Raw genomic sequence first — 27,962 nt, forward strand, 5'->3', positions numbered from 1 at the left:
TTGCTATAATCAGACTTTGAGGAAATTTTAGGAATGCTTATTTTATGTTTCTTTTAAAGTTTAATGTCCTAAAATTAAATTTGTTTAACTCAATCAAAAACTTGATATGAACTGTTGTTTTCCTGAGTTGTTTTTATATTTTAAAATGTTTTAAAACGGCGAAGCAAAAAATAATATCTGCAAAAAATTAACAATTTCGGCTAAATTTTGGGAAGGTATAAATTCCTAATGGAGACATTTTTATACAATCTAAAGAACAAAAATTTAAAAAAAATGGATTTATAGTCAAAAAGTCACAAAATTTTAAGATATAACAAAAACGGTTATTTTATTTATTTTAGAACCAAAAGTAAACACTGCAAACCATAGTATAAAATATTTTATGTGATTTTACGTTTTAATTTTCAAACATTTAAGCTTTCCAAAACATAACTAAATTATAAAAAATTCCCAACAATATTTTGTCATAAAAGACGGTCTTTGACGAAGCTCCTGAGCACACCAATCGATTCTTAAGGGTCGAATTAAGTAAAGTGGATATTTTTGCCGACCAAAAAGTACAGCGCGACGTGCGTAGCACAAGTAGGACCTTTTTTCCCGCCAAAACAATAAGAACGTATTTGCGAGAACTGCGCATGCGTCAGAGCTGGTGTGGCCGAGGAGAGGCGTCACGTCAGCTGCTAGCAGCCAGCTCTGACGCATGCGCATTTCTCACAAATACGTTCATATTGGCGGGAAAAAGGTTTTCACGATGCGTTGGACGTTTTGGTCGGAAAAATATCCACTTGTTCCTAATTCGACCCTCAAAGACTGTCTTTAAATGAAATAAATTAATTTATTAATAAATTTAATGAATAAAAATTTAATTTTGATTTCACAAAGCCGAGTGAGGAGCCGTACTTCCTTCTAATGCACTACGTGTGCGAGGAGGTGCTGCACGTGGCGAGCGTGTTGGAGACGAAGGCCTTGCGGCAGCGGGTGGAGGAGCAGCACCAGTCCCGCAGCGGCCTCGACCCCGGCAGGGCGGAGGAGCTGTTCGTGAGCGAGTGCCAGGCGCTGAGGGACTACGGCACGCACCTCTTCCGCGCCTCGCAGCTCATGCGGCTCGGCCCCAAGGTGGCGGTGCGGCTCGGCGTCCGGCTCAACGGAATCGTCGTCCGCTCCGGCGACTCGGACGCAGAGGCCTGCCACATGGCCTGGAACGCCATCACCAAGCTCAAGGTCACCAAGGAGCACCTCGTCGTCTTTGCTGCCGACGGGAAGTTCAAGTTTCATTTTGCTGACAAACAGTGAGTCTGGAAGAATTAATTTTATGATTTTGATAATATCATTTTTACGACAAAGTAGGCTACTATAAATCAAATTTAATTGTCTTGTGCACCTTATAGGTCTGGTGTCAGAAATTATTAAAAATATATTCAGCAATTTACGAAGGCTGGGAAAAAATGACAACAAAACTTCAACATTGATTTTAAATCAGGGGTTTTGTTCACTATAGGTTGTGATATTATGAATTTTGTTATTTTTAAAAATGAGACAATGAGATTGATTGGATCATTTTTTAAATTAGATATTTAAGAAAAATGAATAAAATAAGAAATTTGTAAATATTCAAATTGATATACTATTTATTTTAAAAAGATTTTATTTGCCGAAAGCCCCAAAGTAGACTCAATATATAATTTAAATGGTTTTTGAGGAAGTCAAGAAGGGCCAATCGATTTATTTTGTCAAGAAAAATCTAATACCAAATACAATCGTAATTTAACAATAATTAAATTTTAAAATCAATTTTAAGTTTTTCAAAAAAAAATTGTCTAGTCCGTGTTTGCATCACATAATTGTACACGTTTGATGCAAAAAATTTCGTTTAGGGTGGAAGGACCGCAGGGTTTTGCAACAACAACCTTGAATCAACGTTGATGCGTTGTTGATCATCGACAATTTCGATGATCAAGACTATAAAAAATTAAGCAAATTGTTGTGACAATCTACACCGGGATTTTTCACGTCAAAATTTGATCGGAAACGTTGATTCTGAGTTTACGATCAACGTTGATTCAACGTTCAATCAACATTGTTTGGTTAACAGGGGACTTAACAATTTTTTTCAATTATTTCTAGGAGTCACTTTGTGTTCCACTTGGCGTCGCTGCACCACCAGTTTTCGCTGCGGCTGAAAAATCCGGCGCACAACTCAGACTCCCTCTCAAGAGGTTAGTTTATTTTTAATATCAATCCTCCACCATAATTAATCATCTTGATTTAAGCTCTGGGAGTGACGGTGGTGCAAAGCTACGAAAAATACGAGCCTTCAGAGGGTGGCAGTGAGAGCGGTGGTTTGCGGCGCTCAGCGGTGTCGCGCCACAACTCTGAGGTGGCCAAACAGAACAAGGAAAACCAGGAACAGGCGCGGCGGCCGCTTGGCGTCCGCATGGGCACCAGGGCCGTCTTTGAGAGTAAGGAGAGTCTCGTCCCAACGACGCCGGAGAACGCCATTCCTGATGCCTACATAATTAGTAAGTCGTTTTAATTTTATTCCGTTAATTTTTAAATGTTTTTTAATTTAACAGGTAAATTTATATATTATGTGGTATGTATTTTTCCAATAATTCAAGCAATTTAAAGATGAAATTAAGATTATCCCTTAAATTAAATTACAAATATTGAGTGTAGATTTGCTTATTATATTTTCAGAGAAGAGTATTTTCCATGGATTTACGAGTTTTTATTATGAAACTATATTACAACTTGCGTAAAAATTCGTTTAGATTCGAGTGTGAAGAGCGAGGAGGAATTGAAGGACGTGTCGTTGACGGAGGAGCGGATTCTTCGCTCGGTGACGTTGAAAAAGGACGAGAGCGGCAGCCTCGGCATCCAGGTCACAGAAGGCTCCGACGGCGCCGTCTACATCAGGGCCGTCACCCCTGGTGGCCCTGCCGACCTCCAGGGTATCATAAAAAGAGGTATTTTGTTTTCTAATAAACTTTTGGCTTATTGATCATCCTTGTTTTGAACATCAAATAATTTTTTCTGAAATTACGAGCCAAGAAAAACTCGACAATTTGACAGAAAATATTGTATTGATTGTGTTTTACATAGGGATGTCAGATAACCAAAGCTAAAACCCCCAGTTAAATTAAAACAAAAAATCATATTGCATGGAATCAATCAATCGGTGGTTTGACCCAGTTTTTGTTCACTTAACGGCTGAAAACACCAATAAAAATTTTGAATTTTTTTATTAATTATAATATTTTGCTTTGCTAATGAAATAGCTAAGCAATTATTCGCTGAAAACCTTTTTTTAAAATGAAAATTAAATTAATATAAGAGCAAATAAAAATTGGCATTTTTCCTCTAGTACATTTTTAAAACAATTCAACTTAAAACTGTCGTTAATTTTTGTCACCCTCTCTTTCTGTTCAGGTGACCAAGTGATGGCGGTCGGGGGCGAGTCGTTGTGCGACGTATCGTACGGGGAGGCGCTGCGTCGGCTGCAGTCGCGCTGCTCGGCGTCCGAGGGGGGCAACGTGGAGCTGGTGGTGTCGCAGGTGTACGCGGAGGGGGCGAGCGTGGTGGCGGCGCAGGTGACGGCCCGCTACCGCAAGCAGCGCGCCTCCCTCTTCCCGCTCAGCACCAACAAGCTGGACATCGTGTCGGCGCTGCAGAAGCCCGTCGAGGACCACTACCTCGCGCAAATCCGCTACCACACGCACCACGAGACCAACGACCTCCTCTCCACCAAGCAACTGCCCCGAAAAAACAGCTCCTGAGGCGATTCCTACTTCAGCCTGAGATCTCTCCCCTCCGTCCAGTGGAAATTTTAGTAAAAAAATGATCTTTAAGAGCCAAAAATATTAAGATTAAATTAAATAAATTAAAGATGTACGTGTTTGAACTGACGAGGGTTTATTCTTGAAATGTTTGTAGTGTTAATCTTCTTTAATTTTACTCATAGTTCTTTTTTTTTGAAACGGTGAAAATCGTATCGATTTTTGATCTCCATGACTTTCTGACTCATTTTCACCCTGAAATATGTTATATTCAAATACATTTTTAAAAATTCTATCATAAAATATGCTTCCAAATGTTATCCTTAAAAGATTTATAGAATTCATAACATTCTCTGCTGACAATAAACATCGCCATATTTAAAAAATATATTTATCTTTTGCTGACTCATGTACAATTCCCGTATCTCCTTTAGAACTTGTTTTTTAATTTAAAAAATCTACAAAATAAAATTAACGCATATTTATTGTTTATTATCATCCTGTTTTCAGTTTCCTCCTGAAAAAATACAATTTATCGAATATTGGAAAATTTATCTATTTATATTATTTAAAAATTTTAAACAGTTTGGTGTCTCTAATACAATTTCCTTATCGACTGTTAAATGAATGATCCGCAAGCAATAAAATCCAAATGTTAATATCTTTTGAAATCCCTGTTTTATTTACTATCAGTGGGGCCTAGCACAAAAACACCACAAGCGTCGAATTGTGCCGAGGACGAAAGTGCACGCAACTGAAAAAAGCAGATTTTAAATTTTCCACATAGTCAAATAATTTACATACTGACCATAGACGATGAGCAGGTGCCAGTGCCAGCTTAAATCGGTAAAGCCGAGTTCGAACTGCTGGACGTCGGGTCCCAAGCGCTGCTGGTCGACGAAGTTGTGGTAAAGAGCGACGCTGAGGCAGAGGTAGATGGCAGTGCCCCCAATAAAAGCGGAAAAGCTGAACACGAGCAGCGTCGACGGGATGGACAGGCTCAGGATTGAGTATTTGGCAAAACTCAGGCCAAATTTCAATGTGACTATATAGATAAACATAGTTTTTTATATAAAATTTTGAAGAGAGGTTTTTGTAAAATATTTACCTTCTAAAACGGCGATGCACAAAACGAGCGAAACGACGGCACCGCAGAAATAATAGCTGCCTCGCTTTTCTGGTTTCTGGCCCTCTAATTCTTTGTGTTTTACGAACTATAAGATTTTAAAAAATTAATTGGTTTTTCAAAGAATAAAAAACGCGTATTTAAATTAATTCCAAATTTTAAATCAGTATTTACCTTTGGGGTTGCGGCGAAGGCGGAAGAAGATAACTCAATCCTTGTGAAATTCTGATCCATTATTCCCTCTTTGCTTAAAAACTATATATAGGGCCAAGAAAGCAACACCAAATGAAAATAATATTGTCAATATTTAACACAAATATTTTTAAAACTAAAATTCAGTGGCACACGAGACACACATCAAGCTATTTTTATTATCACAATAATTTATAAAGTGTTGTTTGTCACATGGAGGCTTAAATGGTCGGAAAATTATTATTTCGAGTCAGTAGTTTAGAGTCGGCTTCGGTTAAGTGCAGTTCATTTAATCATAATTAATTTTTGGACAGCACAATGGACGATGAAACACTGGTGAATTGTTCAAAGAAGAGACTTAGACAGCTGCATATAAAAAACGAAAGCCTGGAACAAGCTGCACTTCGATGTATTGCTACAAATATTCAGTTTTATTTTAAGCAGTTGAACAATAAGGAAAAAATACAGGATTTGCGTGAGTTAAATTTAATTAAACCCCCCTCTCTCTATTTTTAATTTAATCTTCAAGCTGGAGTTTTACGGTACAAAATTTTGCAAGAACTTTTGAGAAGAAGTTACCCTGACGACAAAACAACTTTTTTTAAAGACGAAGCTTTCCCCGTCTTGCTTAGCCCAAGAACCTGTTCTGTCGAGCTGACGAATGTTATTTCTAGTTATCTGGGTCCATATCGAGATGTTTCAATGGTATTCAGTTTTTTCCACAATCCCAATTTCTATTTTATTTATTATTATAATACTTTTCAGGAGATGGTGGCGAAAGTCTTTTTTGAAGAGTTTTTGGCCAGCATTACAAGTCTGGCACCGAAAACCAGGCATTTGATTCTCAAGAACAACTACAGCTACCGTTTCAACTTCGTTTGTGAGAGTTTGGAGGGAAAATGCCTGGATTCTCTTAATAAATTGCAGCATTTGCAGCGGCTGCACGTCGAACTGTACTTTTATAAAATTTCCGAGGTGCTGCAGCTGTGCCAGAATATCGCCAGTCTGAAATTCCTGGATGTCAGGCTCGAGGAAACGGAGAAATTTGATTTCCCGTCGGCTGCTGATATCAGAAGGTGTCTGGCCAATGTGAAAGAGTTCATTTTCCAGCCCAAGGACATTTACAGCAGTCACGACTGGCTCAGGGTGCTTTGCACCCGGACTTTGCCCAAAATCGAGGTCGTCAACTTTTATTGCGACGAAAAACCGATGAGCAGGACATATTACAAGAACCAAAAAAGCGGCAGTCCTTTTAAGTTGGAATTTTCGGGAACATCGAATCTGAGGCATTTGTGTATCGATTTGGGATGTCCGGAATTTGAGATTGATTCCTACCCTGACGTTTTTCCAATGGTCAACCATCTCACGGTAAAAAATTACAATAAATTACAATAAACGAAAATTAAATTATTGGGGATCAATTGGACAGTTTTGGACACGTTTGGAAATTTATTAACTGACACTCAATTTTCTAGAAAAGTGATATTAGTGATGAAGTGATAGGATTTGAGGTCGGAGGTCGAAAAAACCTAACCTTTGATCTTTTATTTAAGACTTTTCTGAAATTACGAATTTACAAGGTTATGGTCCGCTCTGATTTTAAGGATTTTAATCCAGAATGTAGCTCGTGAAATTCCGTACAAGCAAACTGAGTTTAATTTGTGCAATCGCTGAACTTCCGTTATTATTAAGTATTAAGTTTGACTCTGAGCATCTGACTTTTTCCCTGAAAATATCTAAATAATATATGATGTTGTAGCGGTCAAGGTTCGAGTTGGAGGAGCCTCAAATTAATACAAGGGCGCAGCTTTTACGTCCTCAATCTTTCGTCTTATTTATTTGGGACTTGTCGTGGCAATAATCATAGGATTGTAGTATACATGAACAGAACCCATATCGGGTTCCGTCAATAACAAATCCTATTTGGATTGATCTCGCACTTCTGTCTCTCCAATCCAGGTTGGAGAGACTGCCTCCGTGCGAGTCTAATAATGCAGAGTGGGGGTTAAAGTGCAGTAAAGGTGAGCTCCACCTTTACTCTGCCACCTATGACAATTACGGGAATCATCCCAATATTGCTACTTTACTTGTAGTGGCGGCAAGGCCCCACAATGTCAATGATTTAAATTTTTGAATTAGAGTTTACTGTGTGGCTATATAGCAGGACATTTATTATATCAAACCTTTGGAGGCTAAGTAACATCTTCCTGGGCGCCAAAATTAGGTATTTTCGACCATGCTGAGACCTAATTTGGAATCTTAATTGCTTTAGGTTTCTCCTAAATAGAGCGTTTTTGGTCACTCCAAGACTTTTAGCCGATCATTTAAGGGATAATATATTTTGTTTAGATATTAGTAGTATTATTTTGGCATTTATATTTAAAATGCTTAAATTTATTACAGATCAAGGGGGAAGGACCATACACGAGCGACAAACGCGCGTTAATGGACTCCATTTTCAAATTCAAAGAAATCAAAAGCCTAAATCTAATAAGTATGGAAGATCTCCCGCCAGACTTTCTGAGCAAAATCTGGCCCACTTATGGACCAAATTTACGAACACTGATCATCTTGTCACCTTCCTGGCCGTCCAACAAAACGTACGACGTGAATTTGATATTCCAGAATTGTCCAAAATTGGAAAGGTTTTCTCTGAACAACATCCGAATTACAGTAGATAACTCTCAACCGATAGAAGTCATCAAAGAGTTGAAATCTTTCCATTTCAACTGGTATTAGTGAGTTTTATTTTTAATTGAAAAATATACTTATCCAAATTCATTGTCAATTTATAGCGATTTTTTCTGCTCCAAAATGCCGTTGATCGACATAGTGGCAGCAGCTCCGAAGCTGGAGGAAATCATGATCAGCAGCACGGAACCCTTCTGCATAGATGATGTGAAGGCAATCACCTCCTTAATTCGAAGTGGAAAGCTTTCCACCCACCTGCACAAATTGGTGATTCGATTGAGCTTAGTTATTACCCCCATCGACGACAAATCATTAAAAGAAATGGCTCATCTTCTGAACAGCGCGATTGAATTTTTACCCAATTTGACTTATTTTGATTATATTGTGTCCCAGCGTTCTCCCTCACGTGATGCTCGAAGGAAATTGATGCGATACAAGTATCCGAATGTTATCCGAGACGATAGTTCTCAAGTTTTGAAAAGTGACTTTTACGACATTTTCGAAAAATAAAATATACATTAAAAAATTATTTACAAATTGATATTAAATGTTGGTTCAAGATTAAAAATGTTTGTGATGGACTGTAAAAAATACAGAAAAAAATCACAATTAAACTGAACAAAGAGCTGCGTCTCAATTTTTAATTAGATCGCAAACCTCTTTTTTCCTGGTGTTCATTTATCGTTTTTATATTTTATAATTAAACAAATTGTCTTTTAGCGCAAAACTGTAAAGGTAATATTAAGAATTTTTCAAGGAAATTTGTTTACGTTTACTTTTGGATTGATAGACGCACGGTCAATTTTCTTGTCTCACATTACACCAAATGAAAATAATATTATCAATTCGATAAAAATATTTTTAACGAAAATTCAGTGGCACGAGATACTCATCAAGTTATTTTTTACGTTTATCACGCTCATGCTTATCATAATTAGGCTTAAATGGTCGGAAAATTATTATTTCGAGTCAGTTTAGAGTCGACTTTGGTTAAGTGCAGTTCATTTAATCATAATTAAATTTTGGACATTGCCATGGACGACGAAACACTGGTGAATTGTTCAAAGAAGAGACTTAGACAGCTGCATATAAAAAACGAAAGCCTGGAACAAGCTGCAGTTCGATGTATTTCTACAAATATTCAGTTGTATTTGAAGCAGGTGAACAATAAGGAAAAAATACAGGATTTGCGTGAGTTAAATTCAATCAAACCCCCTCTCTCGATATATATTTTTAATTTAATCTTCAAGCTGGAGTTTTACGAGACAAAATTTTGCAAGAGCTTTTGAGAAGAAGTTACCCTGACGACAAAATAACCTTTTTTAAAGACGAAGCTTTCCCAGTCTTACTCAGCCCAAGAACCTGTTCTGTCGCGCTGACGAATGTTTTTTCTAGTTATCTGGGTCCATATCAAGATGTTATACATGCATACAGAGTTTCCCAAAATCCCGCTTTCTTTGTTCGAAATTTAGTTTCTCAGGAGGTGCCGAAAGGCCTTTTTGAAGAGTTTTTGGCCAGCATTACAAGTCTGGCGCCGAATACCAGGCATTTGACTCTCAAGAAAAAATACGCCTTCGAGATCTACACCATTTCTGAGAGATTGGAGGAAAAATGCCTGGATTATCTGATTAAAATGCAGCATTTGCAGCGGCTGCACGTCGATCTGTACTATTTTGAAGTTTACGAGGTGCTGCAGCTGTGCCAGAATATTGCCAGTCTGAAATACCTGAACGTCAGGCTCGAGCCGACGGAGAAAAAGGATTACCCCTCGGTTGCTGACATCAGAAGCTGTCTGGCCAATGTGAAAGAGTTCCTTTTCCGGTCCAAGGGCGTTCGCAACAACCATAACTGGCTTAGGGTGCTTTGCATCCGGACTTTGCCCAAAATCGAGGTCGTCAACTTTTATTGCGACAGAAAATGGAAGAAGACAGATTATTTCCAATTCAATATAAACAGACGTCCTGTCAAGATGGAATTTTCGGGAGCATCGAATCTGAGGCATTTGTATGTCGATTTGAGAGGCCCGGAATATGAGATTGAATCCTACCCTGATGTTTTTCCAATGGTCAACCATCTCACGGTAAAAATTTATTTTTAAGTTACAATAAATTGACAATATATAAACGGAAATAAAATTATTGGGGATTAATTGGACGGATGTTTTGACACGCTTGGATATTAAACTGACACCAAGTTTTCCAGAAAGTAATATTGGAGAGGTTATAAAATTTGAGGTCGGAAGTCGAGCTGTTGTTTTTTTAGTATTTCAAATATTCAAGGATTGTAAAGATCAACTGCAACTTTCGTTAGATTTTAAACCTTCTTATTCCTACCAACCTAACTTTTGATTGGGAACAACTTTCGAATTTTCAAAACAATTTATGTTAAAGGCCAAAGACATCTTTCGCAACCTTTCCAAAAACTACGATTTTTCAGGGTGATAACTTCCTTCTTATTTTATGGATTGTTATCTAAAATGTATCCCGTAAAAATTCTTTAGAAGCAAACTGAGTTTAAATGTGGCACTCCCTGAACTTCCGGTTTGAAGTTAGAAATTTGATTATAAGCAAAACCTTTTCTTTTAAAATATGCCAAATGATGTGAATGAATTTGATTATTTGTGTATGATTTACTAATGGCATACTAACAGATCAGGACCTATATACAACCTTTGGAGCATAGGCTTGGGGGTTAATTGATCCTGACTTGAACCTGAAGCGTCAAAATATAGAAACAATCCAAATTATACAAGCTAGGTGTCGCTTATAGTTATTATTGTCCATGCTGAGACCAAATTTAGTATCTCCTAAATAAAAGTTATGATTATTGGTCCCTCCAAGGCATTCAGCCGATCATTTTGTGGGAATTTATTCTGTTTAGGTGTTCATTGTTAATTCTAATTTAACTAATTTAACATTTAAATGTAAATATGCTAAAATTCATTACAGATCAGGTTAGATTATCCATTCTCGTGCTGCAGACGCTCGTTGGACTCAGTTCTCAAATTCCAAGAAATTAAAAGCCTGACTTTAATAGGCGAGGATCATTTTTTCCAACACATCCTGGACAGAATCTTGGCAACTTACGGACAAAATTTACCAAAACTAATCGTCGTGAATAATTCCCCGGCGCATACTAAAATGAAGCTGAACACGATATCCAGGAATTGTCCGAAATTGGAAACGCTTATTCTGTACGACGTAATGGTTACAGTAGATAACTCTCAGCCGATCGATGTCTTCGCAGAGTTGAAATATCTCCGGCTGACCATGAAGTGAGTTTCGCATTATTAATTGTAAAACACACTTCCTCAAATTAATTTTGAATATTTTTATAGCTCTTATTTCTTACCCCAAGTACCGTTGACCAACTTATGGTCAGGAGCTCCAAAGCTAGAAAAAATCGTGATACACAACTCGTTATCCTTCCGCCTAGAAGACCTGAGGGCCATGACCTCCTTGATTCGAAATGGAAAGGTTTCGACCCACCTGCACACGTTGCAGATTCACTTACGCCAAATTTTCCCCGTCAGCGACAAGATATTTAAAGAGATGACCCATCTTCTTAACAGCGCGTTTGAGTTTTTACCGAATTTGATCAATTTTGATTTTGTTTTTCCCGATTACTCTAACTTGGGTGTGATTGAAGAAAAGGAGATTTTCCAATATAAGTATCCATTTGTTATCCAAGAGATTAATCAGAAAACTGATGTTTTCGACATTTTCGAAAAATAAAAAATATCCTATCTAATTTAAAAACAGTAATGATATAAAATTTGCTTCGAGGGTTAAAATGTTTGTGATCCAATGAGAAGAAAAATCCTGTTCTCTTATTGGCTGTAGAAAAATAAATTACATAAATTTCACAATAAATAGAACTAAAAAGCTTTCTCAATTTTTTAATTTATTTAAACTTTTTTTGTGCTGGTGTTTACTTCTGGTCGTATTTATTATAATTTACAAAAATTGCCATTTTGCGAAAAAAAACATGCAGAGCCGCGCCGCGAGCCGCCTTATATTAGGCGAGCCGCCGCAGCCGCGAGATTTAGGTGGCTATATAAGCCGATTTAGCCAGCAGCCGACAAAAATTGGACGGCTCAGACCTCTACTTGTGAGTAAAACAATATAGAAAAATATTAGTAACAGGAAATAAATAAAATTGAAAACAACAGCAAGGATATTTTTTCTTCAAAATAGTTTTGTTTTGATCATTTTATTATTAGATGGGCTCGAACGTTACTTCTGTTTACATAATTCACACTTATTTTAATTATGCCTCAAAAAATTATAGACATTGCGCATTTTTAATTTAACGAGTACATAATGTTCGTTTAATTTTTAGATAACGTAATGATTAATTTATCAGACAAATAAGCGTAAAGATAAAAATGCACACACGGGACTGCTGTATCACGTCGCCTGCAGGAATTGTGGGATATGCAACCTGCAGCGCTTGTTTATAAGCGGAAGCACGCGACTCGTCAGTGACGTCAACAAGCAGCGATGAATGAATGAAAAAACATAGGAAAAAATAATGGCCTTTTTCCAAATGAAAAATTACGAGAATATTGTTTTTTTTCTTGACTCACACTCAGCAATAAAAATTCCTGAAGATGGCAAGGAAAATTCGTGCTTTTTTTCGTTTCCTCTTATCAAGCTTCATCCGACTGTAAGCGATGATTGATTTTAATTCCCTCTCATTTGGATTAAATTATTATTTTAAATAGGAAGACCGTTCTCGCCGCTTGATCAGCATGCACACGTTCCAGTTTTTTTTTTCGAAAACTTAAGAGCCACTCATCTTGATGAATTTTAATCCTTTCCGATTTTATAGAAAATATTCAAAGGTTCACAGGTTAAAATTATTGTTCAGGATTTTGCAGAGCAGATTTACATGATGAATTTAAAAAGTTAAGTTAGTTTATTGCAAAAATACCTTTTAGCAGAGTTTTAACTTAACATGAGAACGGTCACAAAAATAATAATTTAATCCGATTGATTAGGACAAAGTTTCTCAACTATTTGTCTCTATGCTCGTTTAAAGACCATTATACGCCTCTTATTGAACAAATAAATTAACAATTTAAATAGGTTTAAGTGGTAATTATACTGAGTAGGCATTAAAAATCTCGACACTACCAGGCGGTGGTCTTCATAGTTGACAGTTGTTGTCTAGACTCGAAGAAACATGAAGGATGCAAGTGGCACAACCTCCGTCAGCTCCGTCCTCCTCGTTTTATCTAAACTCACGCAGGTAATAAACTCTTATCATTTTTTGTCAATCAAGATTAATCTTGATGAAATTTATATTTTGTTTCTGACGGTAAACCAAACTAACGATTTTTTGCTTGGTTAAAAGGATTTTAAAAAGTTTGGTGCAGTTGTGGAATCAGCAAGGTTTTGAAAACAACTTGGAAACAGTTCATTTACAAATAGTTTCAAGACTGTTAATTTCTCTCAGTAGACGTCTTCGTTGAATTTTCTGAAATGAACTTTGGAATAAGTTATAGTAAACTCCCTTGGACATGTTTTTCCTTATTAATTTGTATTAACAATTTGAAAACCGTTTGATTTAGTGTTGGGCCAAGACTTCGACGCAATCACTCAAACCGTTAATGAACGTTCAAGTCTCAGAGGGAGATGACGTGCCTGTTGAGTTGACGCAGACCACCGACGAATTCATGCTCAGGACTCTTGCTGATTGGAGAGACGAAGTGTTTGCTGAAGGAAGAGAGCTTTTGGCCAAAGCAGGCTTCGAAGTTGAAGCGAAACTCACACCAGGCACTTTCAACGAATACACAAAACTGTATATGCGAATTCTTGATTTATATTGGCACCTGCAAGACGTGATCAAAGAGGAAAAGGCAGCGTAAATAATGTGTCGATGAAATGATTCAATTAAATTTAATCTTTTGGATAAACAAGTTTAATTCAATCATTCCATTCAAGAAAGATTAAAAGATTATTCCCTTTGAAAATTCAGTCTGTGTTCATGAGAACATTTTATAGATTTTGGGCAGTGCCTACTGCAATTGATAAGGCTTAACCTTGGTCTTATATAAATAAAAATATCAAACAAGTGACTATTAAGAATGTGCGCAAAATTTAAACGAAACAGTTAAAAACGCATGCTAAATTCTGATTTTGGGAATTGTTCCTCTTTGGAGATGACAATGAGCAACGGATTGAGTGTGACACGCAAGCTTTCATCTTCATCAGCAGAAAAAATTACAAGATGTGCTGGTCATTTTACCATGTTAACTTCTTTGCTGCAGAGAATTACATTCTAAATACTATGTCCAGGTGATGATCATATTAAATGCCCCTAGTTTAAATATAATGTCGTTTATCTCTCATCTTGTTGTTTTATTTGAAAATTACTACTTACTTTGTAGCTGTTTTCAGCACATGTTTTTATCTTCATCACTGTCAATTGCTTCAGTTTACAAACTTGCATCGCCTTTAATGACTATTGTCTTCCTTGATTGCAACAAAATTATATAATTATGAGGCTTTAAAAAGTTGGATGTGTACCAGCCCTGTTATTTTAACTAACTCCAAAAATGCATATTATCTTCCTGGTCCTTCGCCGTGGAATATAACAGATCCGCGAATTTGAGGCACTGCGAGACACTCAGCAAAATTTTGACGAATGAAAGTCACACTGCGTCTTCTTCAGAATTAGGGTCGGTGATGAAAATTCCGTTTTCATCGTCATGAGATAAAAAGAAAAAAAGAAAACATACATCTATTTAGGAGGTTGTAAATTGAATTAAAATAGATAGAACCATCATTGTTTTTTGCACCTTTAGAGATGAAAAAGCGCAATAGCAAACAGTATCGAAATTTAATTTTCTTATTCTATTCGTAACATTGGTATGATTTTTAAGAACACAACTATAATTTTATACTTGATGAAAAGTATTTTATTTCGTGAATTTCAGTACCAAAAAGAGTCTTATATTTCACATTGGTCCAATATATATTTTTCTTACAAGCCTGCCAAAAATGTCTTTTAAGCTCGCTACCTTATTTTATTTATTGAGTAGTATTTTACATTTTCAATGCACAGAAAAATCACACATAGAAATGTTTTACTTTTGTCAGCGATTTCTATACTCACATATATGTCATGCCGTATTTCAAATTTAGTCGAACTGCAAAATTTAAAAATTTTGAGTCTTTCTCACAGACAAGGTACATCATTTTCTTCACGGCTTAATCTTGTATGTGATCAAATACCGTGGCAAAGCCTGAAAAATTATAAAAAACGCGAAATTAACCAAAAAACATCTATTTTTATAGGATGTTCTAATTTTAACTGCAGATTTAAACAATTTTAATGCGAAAAACGAGAGTAAAATGTTTTAAAAGGAACGAATTTAAATCTGTAGGAATTATCTAGTACCTGAGCCGTGTTGAGCACGACGAACTCAGGGTAGCGGAGGCCAGGAACGTTTTTAGGCTCAGCAATGACGCTGTGGAAGCCGGCGGGCACGGGCTGATTGGTGCGTCGCGGCACGAACGGCTTGCCCATGTAGCAACTGCAGACCAGCATCCGACGCGGACACACGATGCACGCGCGGTTTCGGTGCTTGGGGCACGTGCCAAAGTTGTTGCCCCACGCGTACTGGTTGCTCTTCGATGACAACGACGAAAAGTAGATGCCTGATTTGATTTTACCGAGTTAAGATTTTAATCAAAAAGAATTTGTTTGCTCTACTTTTCAATGTTTAAACGAGATTGATGAAATTTCAGTATTTTGGCTGCAAAGTTGGGGAGCTGCAGAGCTCTGTTCCTGTCGAGGGCAAATATGTTTTCGATTTAGGGAGAATTCGCTTTATCTTTTGACTCATGATCAGCATCAGCAACGAAAAGATCAAATTCGCAATAACAAAAACATGTTTACGGTACGCTATGCAAATTTTGAATAAATTCTGCAATATTCCAGAATCAACTCACAACATTGCACCGCTCGTTTCTGTGTTTAAATCTCAAACTGAAAATATTGAATCTCTCTTTATTGTTAAGTATTTCATCTCCTTTTTACCTTATTAATTTATGACTCAAAATCAAGCGCTTCCCACATTATTTAAAAAATTTAAAAACTTCAATCGCTTGCTTAATTTTTGTGCATAATTTCCTGAGCAATTGCATTAATCATTCATTCCTCGATTTAAACGTAAAATTAACGAAATTAAATTAAAAACAAAATTAATTACGAAATTAAAGAAGAGTTTTGCGACCCTACCTTCGCCGAACATACTGTGGATTGCGATAAAGTCTGATTTAAAGCCGTTCATGGCGATTTCGAGGGCGCACGGGCTTCCGTGGTAGAGTTGCAGCACCGGGGCCCTCTCCGCTTCGGTCCGGCTCATTTCCATCTTGAGCAGCTCGATCATCGACTTGTGCCGCGCCTCCAACTCGCGGTTCACCACCCTTTCAATCTATACAAAACGAGCAAGAAAAACGTGAATTCAAATACATAATAAGGGAAAATTACTGTAATGACTTCGTAGTCGGAAAGAATTGAGCCGTTGTGGTCGACAATCGACTGTCTCATTTCTCTCACGAGTTCCACGTACTCAGGGTCCGACTCTGCCAGTGCTTCCAGAATGGACATTTTCTCGTCACAGCTGTGAAAATTAATTCAGTTTTAGATTTCGTCGCTGATTTGATTAAAAAAACAAATTATTTCACTTTTGTTAGCTTGATTACATAATTTTGAACAGCCTCTTCTCGATTTGACACTAAACTTACAATAAAATGCAAAATATTAATATATAAATATGACGCGAGAGAAACATTTCCTTGGGATTCTTTGTAATTATATTATAATAATTATTGTCACCTTTAAACATAAAACACCAAACCTTCCGCATCCGCACGTTCAACACCTTCACCTTCTGCAATTTTTGGTTCTTCCCCGTTTCCCTGCGTGTCTCCGTCTCCGCGCTCTTAGCAACTCACAATAATCAGCTGGCAATCATCTGAGTATTATATTATACTATATGGATGAGACACGACAAGCAGAGGATAATTTGAAATATGAGGCTGTTTAATAATGGAACTCTGCGAAGCCTGAAAGCCACATAAAATTCTACACTAGCTATTAGCTGGGGCTGTGTGCTGACGCTGACACAAGTGAGATAGACGTAGAAACGAGTAAAATTAATGCTGATTCGATGATTGCTGACACAGAAACTTGTCAGATCTATTGTCTACGAAAGCAGTTTGCAGTTCCGTTCTCCCTTAAAGAAAAATTATAGGGCAAACGGTGTCAAGCTACTGTTATCGGAATGAAAAATGGAAAGGGGGGAGGGAGGACGGAGCGGTTATTGGCCGCGAAGGAATGCAGAAGTGCTGCTGACTGACTGACAATGAGGGTATAATGAGAAAAAAGGGTAAAGTCGGAAGTAACAGAATAGAATATGCAAGGAAAGGAGCAGCTGTAGCTGTGCTGTTGAGATATCAGGTCGAGACTATTAAGATTGAGGAACTTATTATTAATAACTAATAGGTTAAAAATGCGGCACACAATGTCTAACGTAATTATCGCATTATGAGACTTCCAAAATCGATTAAATTGTAGGAAAATAATCAATTTTCCTACCGAATGTTGGAGTCCCCATACAATTAAAATAAAATTGCAATTTAAAATGATAATTGAGCAAAGTAATTTATGTATGTACCAAAATTCAAACGCAAAAATTAAAGATCTGAGAATTTTTTTAAGTTTGGATTCGGTCCTATTATTCCGATTTTGGCAAGACTGTTTTTAAGGGTGCATTGCTTGCTGAGGAATAGTTTTTGTTTCACCAGCATCGAAATTAAGTCAATAAACACGCCTGATGCTTGTCCAATCCAAACCTCCAGATTCAAATGAGACAAATTGTAAGTTTTAATTTAATTATGAACAACTTAATCAAGCAGAAGCAAGAGCAGTTACATATTGAAACTATTTTTAATAAAGGCAGCTAACTTGTTAAATAATTTCAGATATATATAATTTTCCTTTTGTTTATTGGCACTAAAAATGTGATTTAGTTTGCTTTTGATTTTGAGGTCTTGATTATCAGACATGTCAGCCTAATATGGTTGTATTTTGAGTAATAAAATGCGTTCCAGCTGAGTAGTTTACCAATATTTATAGATTCATAGGTCATTTTTTATTCCTTATACAAAACTCTTCACATACACAAAATACTATAATATGAAACATGAAAATGAGATTGCCAAAATAAATGCAGTTTGTACAGCGGCCGTGACTCATTCGACGGCCAGATCGAAACCCTCGCACACCTCTAGCTCCTTGTTGAACCTTTTCGCCCACTCCTCAAATGCCTTGGAAGTCTACCAAATTAAAATTTGGTTTAATTAACGGTTCCTGGTGGTAACAAAAGGAATAATAATCAACACTTACGGCATTCTGTCTCTTCTTCTTCTTTTTCTTCTTGTTTTTCTTTTCTTCGTCTTCCGACTCAGGCTCGTCCTCGTTGCAAAACAGGTCCTCGGGCTCGCTTTCAACATCAGGCTCGCTTTCCAGCTCCAGGAAGTCCAGCGCCTTCTTTTTTGACAGCTTCTCGTACGACTTCCGTGGAGGCTGTGCAAACAAGAAGATACATTTTTTTAGAACAACTGCTACAAGACCCAGGAATTTTTGGTATTAGTAAAATGCTTCTGAATCTTCTTGAAGTCAAAATGTTATTTAAGTCCATCTTATATCGTTTATCTAATATAGTAACCAAAAAATTGTAAGGTTTAAAATATTGAAACGATTTTAACGCATAAAAAATATAGGCGCAGAATTTTAAATTGCTAGTAAAAAGGGAAAATATTTTGGATAGCCAGTGTTGCATTTTCTTTTTCTTAGCCTCCGTTTTTATCAGTAGATTTCCCACAATTTCTAGCGCAAATTATGAATTTTTCGACTTTTTTCCTTGAAAGATAAAAATTGCGGTCTTTAAATTGGCTACAATTTGGGAAGTAACCAAACAAAGTAATTCAAGTATAAAACAAATCAAATTAAATTTTAAGACTGATTATTTTTATAAATTATAAATTTAACATGGTAAATAAAATATCAACTTTGATTTAGTAGTCAACAACCTAATTTAGCCATTAATTCAAACCGATTAAAAAAATTGCCTGGTTTAAACCACCCTGGCTAAAACCAACAGGTCAAAATCATCAGCATTGATTTCTAGTCCCAAATTCAATTGATGTTGCTCTTTTTTACATAAAAAATCAGAACTGACACCTGATGAATACAGACATTATTTGCGTTCAGAGCGGTCAAAATTTCCTCTACTGTGCAGTTTATTTCTTTACAATTGCCATTTTACTGTATCAATTTCTCTAAAAATTTATCTCTGACAATTTTTCAAGTCATCATGAGCAAAAAATAATTATTATTTTATTGAAAACTGAGGTGCAAACATAGCCTGAAAGAAACTGCATTTTTTTAAATCGGGTTTCTTGCAACCCTGATTTCAAGAAGACAATTAAATTTGATACACTCAAGTAATATAATTTTAGAAAAATAATACTGACCCTATTGAAGTGTCTCTTGGGGGACGGAGGAGGTGGCTGCTGCGCGAGGGCCTCTTTGTTGGCCTGAATGACCTGTTTGAGTGTGTTGATGGTGAGTCTAGTGGGCCGGACGTTCTCCCTCTGCTCCTCTGGCTCCTTCTCCTTCTCAGGACTGAGCATGCTGCAGTGCTCGGGGGTGGTGGGCCGGACGGGCGTCGAGCAGCCCAACGGCGGTGACACAAAGCTCAGTATACTCGTCTGTCGCATCCGCTGCGCCTCCTGCGGCGCTTGCACCTCCGCCACGGCCACAGAAGGGCTCTGGCGGGGCGTCGTCAGCGAGGTGCGCACCACCCTGGCTCGCGCCTCGGCCAATTCGCGCCAATCAAAACGCGTCGGGCCCGTCGGAGGAGTCGGCAGCGCCGGACAGTCGTCGTCGTCGTCGAAGAGACGGTCCAGGGGCGGCTCCTCGCACGGGCTTGGCGGCACGAACAGGTCCGTGTCGTCGGCACAGTGCTGAGGAGTCGAGGGCACGAACGGGACCGTGTCATCGGCACGACGCATTGGAGTTGATGTCACAGCTGGCAAGGGCGGCAAGGCTGGACTTTCTTTCCGCAGGGCGGCAGGCACGTGGGCAGGGAAGTTTGGACGCAGCTGCAACGCCTGAAAATATAGTTGGATTTATTTCATGGCAAGAATTAGTGAATTTAGAGCATTAAAATGGTGATGTTACAGATCATGGCCATTGATTTTGGTGTAGAATAACAGAATTAGAAGAAATTGCACTTAGTGCCTGTGGTCGAAAGGAGAATTTAAGATCGATTACGTTTGTTGACCACCTTAAACAGTCCCCTGCACCCCATTTAACTGAAAAAATTGGTTAGATATCAGATCATGACCACCTAGTGCAATAAAGCAGACCTCATGATTATTGTCAAAAATAGTAGTATTATTATTATAATAATGTGTTAGCTTTCCTTATAAAACAGGGCTGCATATTTACAGCCCTTGGCCAGCAATTTTAACTACATAACATTAACAAATTATTTTAAATTTGATCCTGGCTTGTTATATTACTTTAAGCCATGCACCGCGTCATTCAAAATATATAGGGTACATACATACGTCATATAAATTATACATGAATACAGACATTGTCTATGTAAATTAGTAGATAATTATAATGTCATAGAATTTTGAGGTATAAATATATGTAGTGTAATTTATCCCATAAAACACTAAAATTACCGGTGTACTCTGCACTTTGGGCTGTGGTGCCCTGGGGGGCGGCTTGATGGAGTGCGAGACGGCCCGGTTTGGGGGCTGCTGCCGCTTTTTGGGCCGGACGGCCGGCTGCTTCTGCAGTCGCTTCACCGCGGTCGCCTTCTTTTTCTTACTCTTCTTGAATTTGGACCGCGGTTCCTCTTTGCCATCAGTCTCGAACTGGTACACGTCATTGGCCTTGGAGGACCGCCTGCCCTTCTTCTTGGCCGGGGACGCGTCCAGGTTACTGTACACGCAAACTCTCTTTTTGCTCGGCATGTCGATATCATTGGTCTTGTCAGCCAGCACTCGGCTGCGTTTGCCGCGAGACGACGTTCGCACCATCGTTGTTCCTGACCTGCAAAAACTTGCGTTTACAGCTGTTAGAAGAATGTGAGACAAAGTTTATACAGATCCGAGACAGGCGTTGACAAGATTTATCCCCTCAATATCCAATGTTGACCAGCCGACACTGCAGGAAAATGCTTGCTGATTGCTCTCACAGTTGTCAGTTCAGTTAGTTGAAGTTGACAACACGGAGTTGGCGCCAAATGAAGTAGAACATTTAAATTTTCGCGCCACTCTGCAGCTGATGTATTGATTTTATTTTTCGGGAAAGGCGATTTGGGTATCAAAAGTTCAACTAAAAATCTTTGTTTGAATTTAAATCTAAAACTTTGATTTATTTTTAACGCCTAGCATGAAGATTTTTTTTCTATATTAACTCGCTCCAGTTTACCTGCTTGAGAAATTGTGAAACAAAAGGGAATGAAATTTCAAGATTTTATTCAATGAGCCTGGCATACATTCTTGAATTAATTCTCGGTTCAGTAGTTGAAATTCATCTTGTTGAAGCACAACGAAGTCAATTTACTGCATTTTAATTCAAATTTCGATCAGAAAACTTAATACTAAGATGAGAAGTTTCAAAATTTGCCAAGTTTTGGCGCCTTGCTGGTCCGTGCCTTTGCGAGTGCGAGCCCCGTGGAGCGTTGTTGTGATCCAATATGGCCGGCAGTGTAAGCAAATAGTGCGAAAGGTAAATAATGCCAGGCCGAAATTCGCTGTTGTGAGGCGGGTGCTGAGGGAATTTACGGACGGGGTGTATTGTTGTGCGGCCAGGGCGCCGCAGGAGGCGCAGAGAAGATCGGTTGGACGGCCGATGTGCCGGGGCCGCGCCGCCACCACCGACACCAGCAAAAGCAGCAGCGAGTAGAGCGAGCGTAGCTTTCGTCGTCAGTTCGGGATTGTTTGGGCCCGCGCGTTGGGCCGAGCGGACGGCATGACGGACACGAGGCGGCGCGTGAAGCTTTACGCGCTGAACGCGGACCGGCAGTGGGACGACCGCGGCACGGGACACGTCTTCTCGTCGTACGTGGACCGGTTGAAGGGCACGTCGCTGCTGGTGCGCGCAGAGCTGGACGGCTCGCTTCTACTCGAGTCTAAAATCCAGCCGGACACGGCCTACCAGAAGCAGCAGGACACGCTGATCGTCTGGTCCGAGGGAGAGAACTTTGACCTGGCGCTCAGCTTCCAGGAGAAGGCCGGCTGCGACGAGATTTGGGAGAAAATCTGCCAGGTCCAGGGCAAGGACCCCTCGGTCGACATCACCCAGGACACGGTTGAGGTGATTATTGGTTAAATAATTTTTTAAAATCAGTATTATTTAACGACCTGTTGTTACTTTTGAAATTAAATTTAAAATATTTTTTAGTCATTTTTTCTTGAGAAAAATTTCGGTGACTAAGGAGTTGCGTGTTTTGCGCCAGGAGTCCGAGGATGAGCGGTTCGACGAGTCGTCAGACGCGGCGCCGGTGGAGCTGCCAGCATGCGAGATCGCCCGGCTGGAGGAGATTGCCGAGCTGCTGAGGTCGTGTCTGCAGTCACCGATGCGCAAGGACAAAGTGGCGTCCGCGCTCGAGCACGAAGGCTACATCAAGAAGCTGATCGGCGTGTTTCGCACGTGCGAGGATGTCGAGGCGCTTGACAGCCTTCACCACCTTTACAACATTTTCAAAAACATATTCCTGGTCAACAAGAATGCCCTCTTTGAACTCATGTTCGCCGAGGACACCATCTTCGACGTGGTCGGCTGCCTCGAGTACGACCCGGGGCTCCCCACGCCCAAGAGACACAGAGAATACCTGAAAAGCATAGCCAAGTTAGTATTATATTCCATTTGAAAAACTTTATTTCTATCAATGAGTTATGAAAAACCACTTTAAAGAGAGTTGCACATTGTGACGTCATCAGACTTTAAAGGAAACAGTAACCAGTTGAACTGACGTTATGTGATGATGTTTTAGTCTAATCTGTAATCTAAGAGTGACTGAATTCTTTATTTAGGTTTTACATTGATAAAAATCCTAAAATAAAATTATGCAAAGGTTGTTCAAAGTTTAAACTTCTAACTATTTAAACAGATTATTGCAAATGGATAAAATTTTGCGAATTTTCATTTTGGCAGCATCTTTGATTCAGTTGCAGATGTAAAAGATTTCCTTTATCACTTAATTTTTCTATCTTCAATCATCATAATCGTTATTATTTGCTAGATAGCCGCCATCTTTATGGAGTGGTGCCCTTTTTTAATATTTATTTGCTTTTAATCTAAATTAAATCTAATGCCTGCTAAGAGAATTGGTAGATCTTAAACAGAATATATAATTAAGATAAAGCAGATTTTTAGGAATTTTCAACCAAGGACGAATATTTTATTTCCGCATCTTCCATTTAGTCTTGAAAATTGGCAATGATAAGAAAAAAATCCATCATGGCTGCCAAATCCAAGATGGCCGTCTCGATATAATTCAGATTTCTCATTTACCTGCTTTTTTAGAATTTAAAACCCATACACTAACGTTCTGGACTCCAGAGATGAGTTTTTCGATTAGGCCAAACTTAAGGGGGGTCAAATTCCTCCAAATGGTAACTTTTTCCTTCATTTTGAAATTTAAACAATTTTTTGTGACATAATTAATTAAAAACTGCTTCTCAGAAGCCAATTAGTGGTGATAACCAACAGTTGAAAGCCAACAAGCGTTTTTAAATTTTAAAAATTCAAAATTAGGTCAAATTAATGGACTACTGCGTTTCTATCTATCTTTTGCGTCAAAATTATGCCATTTTTTTGCAACTAAAATCCGCGACAGCTATATTGAACTCCGCATTTTTAGCTGGTATATTTAATAAATTTAATTGTCATCTAATAAGAATTAAAATTGTATTTTGAAAAGATATGATCGTAATATTTAATAGGGATGTTTCCTTCGGCTGGGTTTTTGGTCTTATGTGTGTGAAACCGAAATATTTGGCGTCGAAGCAGCTGAAATCGGCCACCGAAGAGGGGGGCGTAACCGAGGGAATACAATATGACGGTGCACCACGCCCCCTATCAGTGGCGAGCAGTGCACTCTTGCCTGCCATGTCTGCGCCATATTGTATTCCCTCGGTTACGCCCCCCTTTTCGGCGGCTGTTTCAACGCCAAACATTTCTGTTTCACGACTTATAAAAATCTAGAATTTATAATTCCAAAAATCTCAGTGCCAAAACTCAAAGGAAACATCCTTCAAATGTTCACAATATTTTTTACACGTAGAATGAATGCAATGCAGGGCTTAATTAATTAAGATTGCCGTCTTACGCGTTTTCAACAGCTAAATTTAAGTTAAATGGTCCATTTCCTAGACATGTGATCCCTGAGCCATTTATATTATTATTTATGTTCACAATGCTAGCTCAAAATTCACGTTTTTGTTAAATCAATACAATTAAAATCCCGACTTGGCCCCACGTCTATACAAAATTGGTGCTCTTTGCTGTTTCAGGTTCAAGGAAGTGGTGCCGATCAACAATCCGGAGCTGTTGGCCAAAATTCACCAGACGTACCGGGTGCAGTACATCCAGGACGTGGTGCTGCCGACGCCGTCGGTGATCGAGGAGAACATCCTGTCGACGCTGTCGAGCTTCATCTTCTTCAACAAGGTGGAGATCGTGACGCTGATCCAGGAGGATGACAAGTTCCTGACGGCCGTCTTCGTGCAGCTGATGGACGAGACGCTGGAGGCAAGCAAGAAGCGCGACCTCGTGTTGTTCATCAAGGAGTTCTGCAACTTCTCGCAGAACCTGCAGCCGCAGGGCAAGGAGGCGTTCTACAAGACGCTGAGCGCGTTGGGCATCCTGCCCGCGTTGGAACACACGTTGGCGTCGAGCGACCCGCCGACCAAGGCGGCCTCGATCGACATCCTCACACACATCGTCGAGTACTCGCCGTCGGTGGTGCGCGGCTACACGCTGCAGCAGGCGAACAGCGCTGACGAGGAGCAGCTGCTGATCAACGTGATAATCGAACAAATGATTTGCGACTGCGACCCCGAGCTGGGCGGCGCCGTGCAGTTGATGGGCGTGCTGCGCATCCTGCTCGACCCGGAGAACATGCTCGCCTCGATCAGCAAGAGCGAGAAGACCGACTTCCTCAACTACTTCTACAAGCACAGCATCCAGGTGCTGATCGAACCGTTGCTGTCCAACACGGAGACCGACAGTCCGGCCCGCGACGACTACTGCACCGCCCAGCTGCTCGCCGTCGTGCTTGAGCTGCTCTCCTTCTGCGTCGAGCACCACACTTACCACGTCAAAAACTGCATCCTCAACAAAAACCTGCTCGGACGCGTACTCGTGCTCACGCGGTCCAAGCACACCTTCCTGGTGCTCAGTGAGTACATTTCCTTGTATATTTTTATTTTTGGAAGGGTTGTTGGGTTAAAAACTGACTTAGTTTTAATTTAATTAAAAAAATGGTGGTTTTTCACCCCCATTTCATTAAATATCTACGTTGGAGTGACGGATAATTCAACCAATTCAAACGAATTGGTGGGAAAGAAAATCTTCTTAATAATAAGAAATACTGGAATGTCTGGGAGTTAGGGAGGTGAAGTCACAGGGCACGGAATTACTCCATCATTTACTCAGTAAATCATGATTTCCGCCAATTTAAATGGTGGGAGAAATAATCTTGAAAACGCTATACCAGCGCCTCGGACGTCACAAGGGGCAGAATACGGTACCACCCCTCCCCACATGAAAAATAACGGACCCTGTTACTGTCAGATTACGCATGCGTTGTTGATTTTGTCTGGCATGTTCCCCCCTTCCCTCCCATGGTCCCGTTCAGTGAATTAATGTAAAATCTTGGAAAAAATTTGCACCATATAGACTTCTTGGGGTATAAAGCGGTAACTCAACCACTAAAATGGGTTTTAGAACGTATTTCCATTCTATGACGCTCAAACTAGGCCAGATTAAATCGAATTTTCCTCTCAAAGCAAGCAAAAATCAAAATGGCGGGTTATTTGAACGCGCTTAAATTCGCGGAAAAAATCTTGCGTGTTTTCGGTCGAATTTGTTGTTACTTCCGTACTACAATGCAGGTGCTGTTTAATTCCCGCAAGAGCAACCTAGATCGCGAAATTGTGTTTTTCAACCAGCAATTTTATTTTTTAATTAAATCGTGATTGTAAACTTGCGAGGAAGTTTCCAAATATTCCCAAGAGAAATTCACTGGAAATAGCTTTTTGACAGTACCAGGTGGTTAAATTTGGGCTAGACGTCCAAATCGAAAAATCAACACGACGTGCCGAAAATCGGCGGAAACGTAAAAAGCGTTTTACTCATAGGAGGTTTTCGGTGCCAGAAGAACGCCATAGCGAGCAATCAGAGAAGGGAGCGGCGGCTCTCTTATCTCTGATTGAAATTATACGTAGCGCTAGTCTAAGAACGAGATAGCAGTGCCACAGATAGTCAGCGGAAGCTGTTGGCTGTTGGCCTTCTTGCTTACTTAGGCTGTCGCTGTGGTGCTGCCGTTTCGGTCTTAGACCAGCGCTACGTCCACTCAGAGAACCGCCCCCTTCTCTGATTGGCTGCCTGCGTGTTTGTGTCTCCTTTTGCTAGGATCAGACCAAAAACCTCCAAAAAGTTCACATCGTGTCACATTTTCAACCAACTAATCTGTCCAAACTAATTGGGCCCTCTGTCGCCTTGTCGATTCAATTTGTTTTAATTGATTTGTTAACAATAACAAATTAACTCCATTGTTTTATATTTTTTTTCAGGTGCACTTCGGTTCATGCGTAAAATAATCGCGCTGAAGGACGAGTTCTACAACCGGTACATTATAAAAAACAACCTGTTCCGGCCGGTGATGGACACGTTCATCCGCAACAGCAGCAGGTACAACCTGCTCGACTCTGCCATAATCGAGCTTTTCGAGTTCATCAAGCTGGAGGACATCAAGTCGCTGTGGCTGCACGTGGTTGAGCAGTACGGCAAGGTGCTCGACGAGATCGACTACGTACAAACATTCAAGGCGCTGCGCATGCGCTACGAGCAGCACCAGGACAAGCTTCGCGACCGCGACAGGTCCTCTCTAGATGGGTAAGCATGAATCTTATTCTTTTAAAAGTTTGGAGGCAATTTTTGGCTAAACAGGACGCACATTTTCTTTGTGTTGATAGTCGTTCAAATTTCCCGCCATTTTATTTCTTCTTACCACATTTAAACACTTTCTCTCGAAGCCTGCTCAGGATCTCTATTGTAAATTAGCTCTTCCTCAGCTGTTTGCTTTGTTTCCTGGCTACTCATTACGAATTTCTTCCAACCGTCAGCTGCATTTCCGCGCGACATCGTTCGGTAGCAGCTATTTGAGCTTTTTGTGTCATTCTAATGATTATTTTTCCATGTATTAATTTTAATCTCTGTTTGGCTAGGGTGCCATCAATCCTGCGGAATCCGCGTTTCCGTCGCGACCCGCGGCAGCTGGAGGAGGAGGAGGACATGTGGTTCAACGACGAGGAGGATTTCGAAGAGGCGGCCGACACGAAGAAGCTTGACTCGGAGCTGGACTCGCTGGGCAAGCTCATGGAGCGCAAGGCGCCAGGCCGGACCAATAACAACTCGGCCGTCGGCCTCGCCACCGGAGACGCGGCCGCCTCGCCGCCCGGCAGCCCCACCGCCGAGAAACTCCTCTTCAAAAAGGTATTTATCAACATTTTATTCCGTTTACAGCTAAATCTTATCTCGTGATATGAAGCAGGGTCTGGTCGACTACGAGGGCGACAGCGATGATGATGACGACGATGAGCCCGACGATGACGACCTGGTGGCGCCCAAGCGCGCTAAGCTCTCGTGAAGTGCGGGCCAGAAAAAAGGAAATTAAATTAAAAATAAAAGAAAAAAAATACAAAAAAACTCTGTGCTGAGCCGAGAATGAATGAGCGTGTCGACGAGTGAGTGCCGTCCTTGTTTCGTGCGTGTATACATTTACAGCTAATGTACATTTTTATAATAAATAATGCAAGTAGACTGATAAGAAAATTTATGTTCGATTC

General features: G+C 39.6%; 4 protein-coding genes across 7 annotated transcripts in view; 2 read left to right on the top strand and 2 right to left on the bottom strand.

Annotated features, from left to right (window-relative positions):
* Positions 1-4,170, top strand: part of LOC135939578 (FERM and PDZ domain-containing protein 2-like) — a 96,619-nt gene extending 92,449 nt beyond the window's left edge. For all 3 annotated transcript variants that reach the window (XM_065484044.1, XM_065484046.1, XM_065484045.1), the window contains exons 12-16: positions 883-1,289; positions 2,125-2,216; positions 2,271-2,519; positions 2,772-2,966; positions 3,430-4,170. In XM_065484044.1, the coding sequence (XP_065340116.1) occupies positions 883-1,289; positions 2,125-2,216; positions 2,271-2,519; positions 2,772-2,966; positions 3,430-3,776 (1,290 nt within the window). In that variant the 3' untranslated portion in view covers positions 3,777-4,170. The remainder of the gene's footprint in view (positions 1-882; positions 1,290-2,124; positions 2,217-2,270; positions 2,520-2,771; positions 2,967-3,429) is intronic.
* A 10,637-nt stretch (positions 4,171-14,807) lies between these two features.
* On the bottom strand, positions 14,808-16,515 carry LOC135939757 (poly [ADP-ribose] polymerase tankyrase-1-like). The gene is made up of 5 exons (XM_065484309.1): positions 16,503-16,515; positions 16,288-16,420; positions 16,036-16,231; positions 15,193-15,452; positions 14,808-15,037 (listed from the first exon to the last, which is right to left on the bottom strand). Exons 2-5 carry the CDS (start codon positions 16,405-16,407, stop codon positions 14,996-14,998), a joined length of 618 nt encoding a protein of 205 aa, XP_065340381.1. The 5' UTR covers positions 16,408-16,420; positions 16,503-16,515; the 3' UTR covers positions 14,808-14,995.
* Positions 16,516-17,912: 1,397 nt separating this feature from the next.
* LOC135938639 (uncharacterized) lies at positions 17,913-21,127 on the bottom strand. The gene is made up of 5 exons (XM_065482430.1): positions 20,988-21,127; positions 20,562-20,934; positions 19,338-19,976; positions 18,208-18,387; positions 17,913-18,137 (listed from the first exon to the last, which is right to left on the bottom strand). The coding sequence occupies exons 2-5, from the start codon at positions 20,919-20,921 to the stop codon at positions 18,054-18,056; spliced, it is 1,263 nt and encodes a 420-aa protein (XP_065338502.1). The 5' UTR covers positions 20,922-20,934; positions 20,988-21,127; the 3' UTR covers positions 17,913-18,053.
* A 430-nt stretch (positions 21,128-21,557) lies between these two features.
* On the top strand, positions 21,558-27,948 carry flfl (serine/threonine-protein phosphatase 4 regulatory subunit 3 flfl). Of its 2 annotated transcripts, none has more exons than XM_065482429.1 (6): positions 21,558-22,203; positions 22,349-22,737; positions 24,405-25,291; positions 26,688-27,009; positions 27,342-27,609; positions 27,668-27,948. In XM_065482429.1, the coding sequence occupies exons 1-6, from the start codon at positions 21,859-21,861 to the stop codon at positions 27,761-27,763; spliced, it is 2,307 nt and encodes a 768-aa protein (XP_065338501.1). In that variant the 5' UTR covers positions 21,558-21,858; the 3' UTR covers positions 27,764-27,948. The 2 variants fall into 2 exon arrangements, with proteins under 2 accessions (XP_065338501.1, XP_065338500.1); XM_065482428.1 differs by having other exon boundaries at positions 21,559-22,203; positions 27,665-27,948.
* Positions 27,949-27,962: the final 14 nt, after the last annotated feature.

This window comes from Cloeon dipterum, chromosome 3, assembly GCF_949628265.1.
Source record: "Cloeon dipterum chromosome 3, ieCloDipt1.1, whole genome shotgun sequence".
In the NCBI taxonomy this organism is placed as follows: Eukaryota; Metazoa; Arthropoda; class Insecta; order Ephemeroptera; family Baetidae; genus Cloeon; species Cloeon dipterum.